This window comes from Theropithecus gelada, chromosome 20 (genome assembly GCF_003255815.1).
Source record: "Theropithecus gelada isolate Dixy chromosome 20, Tgel_1.0, whole genome shotgun sequence".
Classification (NCBI taxonomy): Eukaryota; Metazoa; Chordata; class Mammalia; order Primates; family Cercopithecidae; genus Theropithecus; species Theropithecus gelada.
Window position 1 is genome coordinate 55,089,874 of NC_037688.1, and position 12,011 is coordinate 55,101,884.

Genomic DNA, 12,011 nt, shown 5'->3' on the forward strand with positions numbered 1-12,011 from the left:
TTTTTTTTTCCCCAGACAGGATCTCTCTCTGTTACCCAGGCTGCAGTGAAATAGTGTGATAATGTGATCACAGCTTACTGCATCCTTGACCCCCCAGCCTCAAGTGTTCCTTCCACCTCAGCCTCCTGAGTGGCTGGGACTACAGGTGCATGCCATCATGCCTGGCTAATTTTTGTTTTTTTCTTTTTTTAGAGATGGGGTTTTGCCATGTTGTCCAGGTTGGTCTCGAACTCCTGGTCTCAAGTGATCCTCCTGCCTTGGCCTTCCAAAGTGCTGAGCTTACAGGCTATGAGCCTCTGTGCCTGGCCCCTAAACTTTTTCCAACCCACCATTCCACCATGCTCCATGTATCAGCTCTCCACACTTTACGACTTCATTGCGTTAGTCATTGTTCTGCTATTTGCAGCCTAGGGCATTCATAATGACACAGGGTCCACATTAGACTTTACAGATAGCCTCATTTTCTACTAGTTTTTACTATGAGGAAGACAGCCCTAGAAAGTGACAGCTAGGTTGAGACCTAAAGAGTAAGAATTAGCCAAGACAAAGTAGTGGGAGGGAGGAAGATGGATATTCCAAAAGGAAGAGAGTGTTTGTTGAAATGATCAGGAGCTGGAAAATCTTTTAAGTATTTTTCTTTTCTTTAGCGATGAGTTCTCTGTCACCCACACTGGAGTGTAGTGGTATGATCATAGCTCAGTGTAGCCTTGAACTCCTGACCTCAAGGGATCCTCCTCTTCAGCCTCCTGGAATTACAGGCATGAGCCATCATGCTTGGCTAATTTATTTTTAATTTTTTTTTGTATAGACCTGACCAGATGTGGGGCTCATACCTGTAATCCCAGCATTTTGGGAGGCCTAGACGGGTGGATCACCTGAGGTCAGGAGTTGGAGACCAGCCTGGCCAACATGGAGAAACCCTGTCTGTACTAAAAATACAAAAATTTGCTGGGTGTGCTAGTGCACACCTGTAATTCCAGCTATTTGGGAGGCTGAGGCAGGAGAATCACTTGAACTCAGGATGTGGAGGCTGCAGTGAGCCAAGATTGCACCACTGCACTCCAGCCTGGGTGACAGACCAAGACTCTGTCTCAAAAAATAAAAATTAAAATAAATAAAATAAATAAATATAAATTTTTTGTAGAGACCAGGTCTCGCTACGTTGCCTAGGCTGGTCTCGAACTCCTGGCTTCAAGCAATCCTCCCACCTCAGCCTCCCAAGTATCTGGGATTACAGGTGCGAGCCACACATCTGACCCTTCTAAGCGTTTTTTTTGAGGCTTACTCTAGGTGCAATGTGGAAAATGGAGACAGGGACCATTTAAGTGTACTTTAGGAGCAATGAGTGGAGCAGAACCAGGATGGAAGAAGTAAGCATAAGGAGAAGCAGGCAGAAGTCAGGGGTATTTGGAGGTGCTGACAGGGGGCAGAAAGGAGCCGAGGAGAAAGGAGAGGATCAGGCTTGGTGGGGGTGGTCACGCATCCTAAGATAATTTTGAGGTCTTCACAGGGGGATATTGAGGCGGCTGTTAGAGAGATAGGGTTTGAAGTCAGGAGACAGACATAGGTTAAGATGTAGGTGTGGGTTTATGTTACAGAAACCCCGGACGACAGTGATTTATACAAAAGAAAGCGTTAGTTCTCTGTTGTGTAATTACCCTGAGGCAGGCAGTTCAGGGCTGCTGTGCTGGCCACAGGGATTCAGGCTCCTTCCATCTCCTGGCTCAGCCAACCCTGGGATGTTGCCCTTGTCCACGATATCTCACCATCATGTCTGTATTCTAAATAGCAGGAGACAGAAAGAGGAGTGGGGAAGAGGGGCCAGAACCAGTCACATAGATGCCCTTAGCCACAAGGGGGTCTGGGAAATGCAGCTTTTCCTCTGGGTGGCCACAAGCCCAGTTAAAAATAATGGTGCTGGCACTGTGCATGGCACACAGCTGGAATCCCAGCACTTTGGGAGGCTGAGGCAGGTGGATCACTTGAGCCCAGGAGCTCAACACCAGCCTGGCCAACATAGTGGGACCCCATCTCTACAAGAAATACAAAAATTAGCCAGGTGTTGTGGCACATGTCTGTAGTCCCAGCTACTTGGAAGGCTGACACGGGAGGATTACCTGAACCTGAGGAGGTGGAGGCTGCAGTGAGCTGTGATTGCACCACCGCGCTCGTCTCGGCAACAGAGCAAGACTCTGTCTCAAAAAAGAAAGAAACAAAGAAGAGGTTGTATTAGTCTATTCTGATGCTATTCGTAAAGACATACCCGAGACTGTGTAATTCATAAAGGAAAGAGGTTTAATTGACTCACAATTAAGTATGGCTGGGGAGGCATCAGGGAACTTACACAGTCATGGCAGAAGGGGAAGCAAACACATCCTTCTTCACATGGCGGCAGCAAGGAAAAGTGCTGAGCAAAAGGGGGAAAAGCCCCTTATAAAGCCATCAGATCTTGTGACAACTCTCACTATCACGAGAACAGCATGGAGGTAACCGCCCCCATGATTCAATTGCCTCCTACAACACGTGGGGATTACAGGAACTACAATTCAAGATGAGATTTGGGTGGGGACACAGCCAAACCATATCAGAGGCAGTGCTGTTCCTTTAAAATAATGGGAGAATAGATCTAGGAGGAGCACATCTGCCACCGTTGGAGATGGAGACATGGGGATCATCAGGGTATGAGATAGCAATTGGGGCCAGGTGCAGTGGCTCACGCCTGTAATCCCAGCACTTTGGGAGGCTGAGGTGGGTGGATCACTTGAGGTCAGGAGTTCGAGACCAGCCTGACCAACACGGTGCAACCCCATCTCTAGTTAAAAAATACAAAATTAGGCTGGGCGCGGTGGCTCACGCCTGAAATCCCAGCACTTTGGAAGGACGAGGCGGGCGGATCACCTGAGGTCCAGAGTTCAAGACCAATCTGGCCAACATGGTGAAACCCCGTCTCTACTAAAAATATAAAAATAACACAGGCATGGTGGTGGACGCCTGTAATCCCAGCTACTTTGGAGGCTGAGGCAGGAAAATTGCTCAAACCTGGGAGGTGGAGGTTGCAATGAGCTGAGATCATGCCATTGCACACCAGCTCGGGCGACAAGAGGGAGACTCCATCTCAAAAAAAAAAAAAAAAAAAGCTGGATATAGTGATGTGCGCCTGTAACCCCAGATACTTGGGAGGCTGAGGCAGGAGAATTGCTTGAGCCCAGGAGGCGGAGGTTTCAGTGAGTTGAGATCATGCCATTGTGCTCCAGCTTTGGCAGCAAGAGTGAACTCCATCTCAAAAAAAAAAATAAGAGAGATAGCAATTGGAGCCTTGGGCCTGGTTGAAATTTCCCAGAAGGAGTGCAGAGGGAGGGGAGAAGCAGCCCAGGACTGACCTCTGAGAAGGCAGGCTGCCAGCAAAGAGAGTCAGGGAGGATGGCTGGGGAGCGGGGAGGGAAAGCAGGTGTGTGTAAAGCCACAGAGCCATGGGGAGAGAACGTTTCCAGAAGCGTCCAATGCTGTCTGCAGGAGGCTTGAAAGTGTCCTTTGATTAAAATAGGAGGTCATGATTTTAATGGCAGTCATTTCTGTAGAGTGCTGGAAGCCCACGGAAGCCTACAACCAGTTGCAGAGAGAGGGGAAGATGAGAAAGTGTAGACTGCTGGGACAGATGGCTCTTCCCAGACATTTGGCTGTGAAGGAGGTGAGAGGTCGTGCTGTGTGTGAGGGGTAGGGAATGAGTTGTTGGAGCTGGACACGGTGGCTCACCCCTGTAATCCCAGCACTTTGGGAGGCCGAGGAGGGAGGATCACTTGAGGCTAGGCAACATAGTGAGACCCTATGCCTACAAAAGTCAAAATACCAGCTGGATCTGGTGGCATGTACCTGTAACCAGGTACTTGGGAGGCCAAGGCAAAGATGGCTTGAGCCTAGGAGGTTGAGGCTGCAGTGAGCCGTGGCTATACCACTGCACTCCAGGCTGGGTGACAGCGTGAGACCCCATCTCTGAAAAAAAAAAAAAGAGTTGTTGGTTGGCTGGTTGTTTTAAGGTGGGAGAGATGTAAACTTATTTATATGGGGAAATAGCCTTTTCGGTGATATTGTGAATGGAATAACCTGACAAGCATGTCCTCAACACTATGCATCTAGAAGCGCTGCATAAAACCAAACAAACATCCTTTAAAATGTGCAGCTTAGTTGCAAGAAAGAAAGGGAAATCCCCATGAGGCATGAAGAGGAAATCAAACACTAGAGCTGTGAAAGCTGCTGGGTGGCTGTGATCTTGGCATTGAAGGGCGTAGGGCTTTACACCTAACTAGAGATTGGAGATGAGGCCTTGTCTGGGGAACTGAAAACATAGACACTAATAGAAACCTTGTACCCTTAAGGGGTGACATCCTTTTTTTTTTTTTTTTTTTTTTTTGAGACGGAGTCTCGCTCTGTCGCCCGGGCTGGAGTGCAGTGGCCAGATCTCAGCTCACTGCAAGCTCCGCCTCCCGGGTTCCCGCCATTCTCCTGCCTCAGCCTCCCGAGTAGCTGGGACTACAGGCACCCGCCAACTCACCCGGCTAGTTTTTTGTATTTTTTAGTAGAGACGGGGTTTCACCGTGTTAGCCAGGATGGTCTCGATCTCCTGACCTCGTGATCCACCCGTCTCGGCCTCCCAAAGTGCTGGGATTACAGGCGTGAGCCACCGCGCCCGGCAGGGGTGACATCCTTGATGAAAGAGTAAACTAGGAAAAAAATCTGCCTCCAGTTCAGGAAGCATAAAAGGACCTTGTCTGTTTCACTCTGAGATTTGGTGACAATAAACAGTCTCTTTTGAGAATTCATAACCAAAGGCTTGGCCTCACTTGGATTTGGGGTTCAAGTTTACATCATCTGCATGGTCTGGGAAGCCCAAATGTCAACAAATAATATAGTCCAGGCCAGGTGCGGTGGCTCGTGCCTATAATCCTAGCACTTTGGGAGGCTGAGGCGGGTGGGTCACCTGAGGTCAGGAGTTCAAGACCAGCCTGGCCAACATGGTGAAACTACATATCTACTAAAAATACAAAAATTAGCTGGGCATGTTGGCGGGCACCTGTAATCCCAGCTACTCAAGAGACTGAGGCAGGAGAATTGATTGACCCTGGGAGATGGAGGTTGCAGAGAGCTGAGATTATACCACTGCACTCCAGCCTAAGCAATAGAGCGAGACTCTGTCTCAAAAAAATTAAAAAATACATAATAATAAGAAGAATAATGCAGTCCACGGTTGGTAACTCCCATGAAGAGCTCTTGGCAGAAGCAGATATGAAACCTCTTCGAACCTTGGCGGGCATGTGCGTTCCCACTGATAACGCCCTGCTGAAGCTGAATTCACAGCTCAAAATTACAAAACATAAGAGGAAACAATCTTCATGAATGACAGTAAGCAGACACAGCATATAGCAGGATTAGCTCCGATTCCAAAACTCCAGAGAATAGCATTATTTGGTAAAGAACCATACAGCAAGTGTAGTTTAAATTTCTAAAGATATAAAAGAAGGCATCAATATGAGAAAGAAATAAGATGGTGTTAAAAATAAGTGGGATTCTGGTCAATGAATACGTCTAAAAAAAGTGACAGGAGAGGTTTAAAATAAAAAGAAGAAAGAGTAAAACGAATGCATCTGTTAATCTATGAACTTATTCATTCCCCGTTCATTAGGCTCCTATTATGTTTTAGACCATGTTCTGGGTCTGGAAATATAAAGATGACTCTGTAGATAGCAAGTTAGAATCTGCCTCAGGAAGATCTCATGCACAAATCCATGTATCGATGCATCCATTATCTATCCATCCACTCATCCATCCATCCATTTATCCATCCATCCACCCATCCATCCATTCATCCATCTATTTATCCATCCATCCATCCATCCATCCATTTATTCATCCATCCATCCATCTATCTAGTCATCCATCCATTAATTTATTTATCCATCCATCCAACCATCTTTCATTTTACTCATTGTGGGGGAAAGAGAGATCAGACTGTTACTGTGTCTATGTAGAAAGAAGAAGACATAAGAAACTCCATTTTGTTCTGTACTAGGAAAAATTCTTCTGCCTTGAGATGCTGTTAATCTGTAGCCCTAGCCCCAACCCTGTGCTCACAGAAACATGTGCTGTGTTGACTCGAGGTTTAATGGATTTAGGGCTGTGCAGGACATGCTTTGTTAAAAATGTGTTTGCAGGCAGTATGCTTGGTAAAAATCATTGCCATTCTCCTGTCTCAAGTACCCAAGCACACAATGCACTGCGGAAGGCCACAGGGACCTCTGCCCAAGAAAGCCTGGGTATTGTCCAAGGTTTCTCCCTACTGAGGCAGCCTGAGATATGGCCTCGTGGGAAGGGAAAGATCTGATTGTCCCCTAGCCTGACACCTGTAAAGGGTCTGTGCTGAGGAGAATTAGTGAAAGAGGAAGGCGTCTTTGCAGTTGAGATAAGAGGAAGGCATCTGTCTCCTGCTCGTTCCTGGGAATGGAATGTCTCCATGTAAGACCCGATTGTACATTCTATTTACTGAGATAGGAGAAAGCCGCCTTATGGCTGGAGGTGAGACATGCTGGCGGCAATACTGCTTTTTACTGCACTGAGATGTTTGTGTAAAGTCAAACGTAAATCTGGCCTATGTGCAAATCAAGGCACAGCACCTTTCCTTAAACTTGTTTATGGCACAGAGGCCTTTGCTCACGTGTTTTCCTGCTGACCCTCTCCCCACCATTCCCCTATAGTCCTGCCATATCCCCCTCACCGAGATAGTAGAGATAGTGATCAATAAATACTAAGGGAACTCAGAGACCAGTGCCGGCACGGGTCCTCCGTATGCTGAGCACCGGTCCCCTGGGCCCAATGTTCTCTCTCTATACTTTGTCTCTGTGTCTTATTTCTTTTCTCAGTCTCTTATCCCACCTGATGAGAAATACCCACAGGTATAGAGGGGCTGGCCCCCTTCACTCATCCTCAAATGTCACAGCTAGAAAAGTCCCAATAGAACATCTTGTTCAACTTTCAGCTCTCTTTTTGTACATGAAAAAAGCACATGAGGCCCCATAATACAAAACTCTCGTTTCTGAAGTCTCTAAGTTAATAAAGTGATGGAGCCGGATCATGAACCGGGGCCTTGTCCCTGTATTTCTTCCACACTGCAGTGCCTTTCCGGAGCCCATAGCATGGAAGCATCTAACCTCTGAACTCCTGCCTCTATCTTCTGTTTCTCTGAGGTCTCTTCACTCCTCGTGGGCAGAGTCCCTACAACCCAGTGCTGTCAGCTGATGGTGATGATAAGGGATGTTGTTACCCAGCTCATGAGTGATAGAGATGGGACAGGGCCCTGGTCTCTACCTGGTGTCAGTTTTGTGTCCAGATCTTAGCTCACCCCTACCTTTGTCCCCCACTCTGCTGCTAGAGACTGTGAGCTCCTTGAGGGCAGGGCCCAGGTCTGATTCCTCCCCTCCCAGTGCCCAGCTCAGAAACAGTGCTTAGGATGCTGGCCAGTGAGTACACCTGGGGGAAGAGGCTGGACTAGGCTTTCAGTCCCTCTGCCTGGGGCTTCTGGCTGCTCCATCAACTTCCAACATCTCAAAAATCAGAGAGGAGGTCAAGGGATTGGATGAGAGGCTCCAAGCGCTCCTTAGCCCGCTGTGCAGGAAGAAGCGAGTGTTTCCTGGCTATGGGTGAACTTCCTGGCCAGCATTAAACAATACAGCATCCCGCCCCCTGTGCGGGGCTGTCTGTCTCCCTCAGCACTTCCAGAAGGTCTCAGTGTGGTGCTAGAGTATCTAACACTTCCTGATTTGCAGATTATCATTCCCTTTTCTTGTTAACAAAGAGCAGTGCCGGGCGCGGTGGCTCATGCCTGTAATTCCCACACTTTGGGAGGCTGAGGCAGGCAGATCACCTGAGGTCGGGAGTTCGAGACCAGCCTGGTCAGCATGGTGAAACCCTGTCTCTACTAAAAATACAAACATTAGCTGGGCGTGGTGGCAGGCGCCTGTAATCCCAGCTACTCGGGAAGCTGAGGCAGGAGAATCGATTGAACCTGGGAGGCGGAGGTTGCAGTGAGCAGAGATCATGCCATTGTACCCCAGCCTGGGCAACAGAGCGAGACTCCATCTCAAAACAAAACAAAACAAAACACAACAAACAAAAAAAAACACAGCTGAGTTTTAGGTCAATGCTTCCAGCAGGGAACAGAATTTAGATCTTAACAATTTTGTTTACATTATATTTATTTTCATCTTTTACCTTCTATTGATGGCAAAAGAGACTGATTTTCCATTTACAGAAGTGATACAAAAAAAGAGTCCTGTTACAATAATTTTAATAAGTGAATAATGAGCCAATTTAAAGAAAAATATAAAGCAAATAATAGTACAGGTGGTAAACTAATATGGCAAAATTACTAATATTCAAGGCTGAAGTTTGGCCGGGCATGGTGGCTCATGTAATCCCAACACTCTGGGACTTGGGGATGAGTGGCTCTCTTGAGCCCAGGAATTCAAGACCAGCCTGGGCAACACAGCAAGACTCTGTCTCTAAAAAAAGAAGCCAGGTGTGGTGGTACATGCCTGTAGTTACACCCATTGGGGAGACTGAGGTGGGAGGATCACTGAAGCCCAGGAGTTCAAGGTTGCAGTGAGCTGAGATTGTGCCACTGTATTCCAGCCTGGGCAACAGAGTGAGACCCTGTTTCAAAAAAAAAAAAAAAAAAAAAGTGGCCGGGTGCAGTGCTCATGCCTGTAATCCTAGCGTTTTGGGAGGCTAAGGCTGCTGGATCACTTGAGCCTAGGAGTTGGAAACCTGCCCGGGAAGTATGGTGAGACCCTGTCTCTACAAAAAAATCCAAACATTAGCTGGGCATGGCGGTATGTACCTGTAGTCCCAGCTATTCTAGAGGTTGAGGTGGGAGGATTGCTTGAGCCTAGGAGATCCAGGCTGCAGTGAGTTGAGATTGCATCACTGCACTCCAGCCTGGGTGACAGAGTTAAGATTCTGTCTCAAAAAAAAAAAAAAAAAAAAAAAGTGAAGTTTGAAAAATTAGACCTCCAGGGAAATGGAAACTACATCTGCTGCTCACCCACCTGCCTCTCCTAAAGGGAAGATCAGGTACTTGGGGTCCCATTTCTATGGGGTGGAGCATTATAAGTAAGCCTAGCTTGTGGCAAATCTGTCTCTCTGGACACTCCAGCAAGCTGGAAGGGATGATGATCAGAGGACACAGTTTGGGAGCTGCCCTGCTCTGGGACTCCTCTCCACATTGGATGAAACTCAGTTCTCCCTGGCCATGGCGTTCCTCACCATGAAGTGGTGAGGGTCCTAAGCTGAGGCGTGTGCAGATGGAGGAGGAGGGGCAGGGAGCCTGTGGGTTTTCTCTGACTCCAGGTCCCCACTCCAGCAAGACAGCGCCACTCCAGCTTGGCCCAGCACAGTTCCTCCTTGCACTTTGGGGGTCAAAGCCGCAGTTCATTTGAAACAAAATGCTCCTCTGCCTGGTCTGGTCCTCTCTTTGTGTATTTTCCTAGAGGACCTCACAGTGGGTGAGTGGCCAAGGAGAACAGGATTTGTGCCTCTGGGAAACTGGATTCCTGTCATCTCCTGCCAGCTGTCATCGCCACACCGAGGCTGTTCAGCACCGCGGGACCCCTTCTCTTTGGTATTGGCGGCTTCGGTAAATACTGAGGGAAGGTGGAGGTGGTGGTCGATGCCTTTTCCTGCCTATCTGGTCCCTTGGGTTCTTTATCTTGATGCGATCTTGAAGGCTTCTGGCCTGGTGTTGGCTCCACCCCCAGGTCTCTGAACCACAGCCGAGGCAGCTGAGCAGAGGCACTGCTCGGCTTCCCCTAGTCCACACAGCCTGGCCACCACCCCGACCTGGGGAGGGGGACTCCGGTGGAAGGGGCCTGGGAGGGGCATCTTCCCTGGGGCAGTCTCAGTCCTAATGCTGGACGCTGGGGTCCCTGGTCCCACTGAGGCAGGGCCTTCCTCAGGGGTCTCTGGGGAACCCTGGGAATTCAGAACCCCACACTGGTCCGGCCTTCACGCCTCCAGAAAGCTGAAATCTGCTCCAAAGTGACCCGTGGCTGGAGGCCCCACTCGGGATCCGGGCTCCGTGGCCGCTGCCTCCTGGCCTGGGGGCTCCCAAACTGGGCTCTGGCCTCTGGCCTCTGCTCGGGTTCAGCCCAGCTCACCAGGCCCGTGCCGGGGGGCCTCCCCTCCCAGGGCTGGGGCCCCCAGAAGGTGCTCCGGGCTGGGACCTCTGGTGGAGTCTGGGGGCCCAAGGAGCTGGGAGCAGAATTTGGGGCTGAGGGGGCATGTGGGGCAGTTGCTCGGGCCTCCAAGACGCCCACCGGGGTGGGAGGCTCAGGGGCCTGGTCTGTCAGCAGGGGGACCGCAGAGCCGTACCAGTCCTCAGAGCGCTCTCGGGGGGTGCCCATGGGCTCAATCCACAACTCTCCTCCTGGGCGCCACACCAGGGTGGGTGCATGGTGGCTGGGGTCTGGGCGGAGAGCCCGGCGGAACAGGCGTTCAGCCAACACAGCGGTGGTGAGGATGAAGAGCGCAGCCAGGGTGGCCAGGGCCAGCATGATGGGGATGCAGGGCCCACAGGGCAGTGAGGGCCATGGGGCTGCCTCCCACGTGGGGGGCCCCTCCATGCGCCCAGAGGGCGGCTCTGGAGTCGACGGCATCTGGGAGACATGGGGCGAGAAGAGGAAGTAAATGAGGCAGAGGGGGCACAACCAAGATGAGAGAGAGGCAGCAGGTGTCCAGGAAAGCCTGGGAGAGGGGCTGGGCTCGGGGGCTCATGCCTGGAATCCTAGCACTTTGAGAGGCCGAGGCAGGATGATCGCTTGAGCCCAGGAGTTCAAGACCAGCCTGGACACACAGTGAAACCTCATCGCTATAAATAATTTAAAAACTAGCTGGGCATGGTGGCTCACACCTGTAGTCCCAGCTACACAGGAAGCTGAGGTGGGAGGATTACTTGAGCCCAGGAGTTCGAGGCTGCAGTGAGCCCAGATTGCACCACTGTCCTCCAGCCTGGGTGACAGAGCAAGACCCTTTCTCAAAAAAGAAAAAGAACATTCTGGAGAGACAGAGGAGCAAGGGGGACCAGAAAGGGTAAGCGTGAGCCAGGTGGGGCAGGAGGACAGGCTGCCTACCTATGTGCACAGCCAGGCCCTCTTGCCCAGCTCTCCGGGCCTTTCCAGAAGCCCCATTTCCCTCCCGGACCCCAGGGTGCCTCAGACCAGAAAGGTCTTGAGGGCCTCTTTCCTCCCCACTCGGCCCCCTCAAGTCTTGCTTAGGCCTAGAGAGGAAGTGGTGGGTGAAGAAATGAGAACCTCCCCTCCGACCGGCTCCCCTGTGTGTGTCTCCCCTACCGCCTCCCGCCGGCCACCTCTGCTGGCCCCTTGGGGCTCCTTCGCCCCTCACCAGTCTCCTTGGACTTGATCTTGTTCTCATAGACTTCGTGGAATCGCGGAATCTGCTACCGGGCCAGGCCAGGCCTCCGGAGGCGCCTCTGCACCCCTCCCAGGTTCCCCAGCTTTGCCCAGGCTCTGGCCTGTCTCTCTCTCTTGTTCGTCTCTGCACACCTCTCTCTGTCCCCCACATCCTCCATCTGCAGGGGCCTCCTGCACCCCTCAACTCACCTTGGGTCAGTCCCTGGGCACCTCTCCCTCCTAGAGCCACTCTTCCTGGTGCCGGACTAAGAGATGCAGGCTCGGAAGGTGCAGGGCAGTCCGCCTTTCAGACATAGAGGCCGGGCCTCGGATGAAGGCGGAAGGGAGGGCACCGCCTGTTGCTGGGCAACTGTGCCCCAACTCGCCTGCCCCCGGGGAGTGTTTGTTTCCAAAGCAACCCAAGGGGATGTGGTCACTGCGGTGAGGAGGCTTTTCCTGGGGTAAGGTGGGGCTGGAATGGGCAATGGCTCTGTTGAACTTAGTGTCACCCCATAGCCAGGCCCTGGGCCCCAGAACATTCACCCAGAAGCTGAAAAA

At 50.8% G+C, this 12,011-nt stretch overlaps 1 protein-coding gene across 1 annotated transcript; it reads right to left on the bottom strand.

The window, feature by feature from the left end:
- Positions 1-8,225: 8,225 nt before the first annotated feature.
- Positions 8,226-11,782, bottom strand: C20H16orf54 (chromosome 20 C16orf54 homolog). The gene is made up of 2 exons (XM_025371088.1): positions 11,664-11,782; positions 8,226-10,700 (listed from the first exon to the last, which is right to left on the bottom strand). The coding sequence occupies exon 2, from the start codon at positions 10,698-10,700 to the stop codon at positions 10,026-10,028; it is 675 nt and encodes a 224-aa protein (XP_025226873.1). The 5' UTR covers positions 11,664-11,782; the 3' UTR covers positions 8,226-10,025.
- Between the last annotated feature and the right edge of the window lie 229 nt (positions 11,783-12,011).

Excerpts from the sequence above, each read along its gene's own strand:
- C20H16orf54 (XM_025371088.1), bottom strand. The coding sequence starts at position 10,700 with ATGCCGTCGACTCCAGAGCCGCCCTCTGGGCGCATGGAGGGGCCCCCC.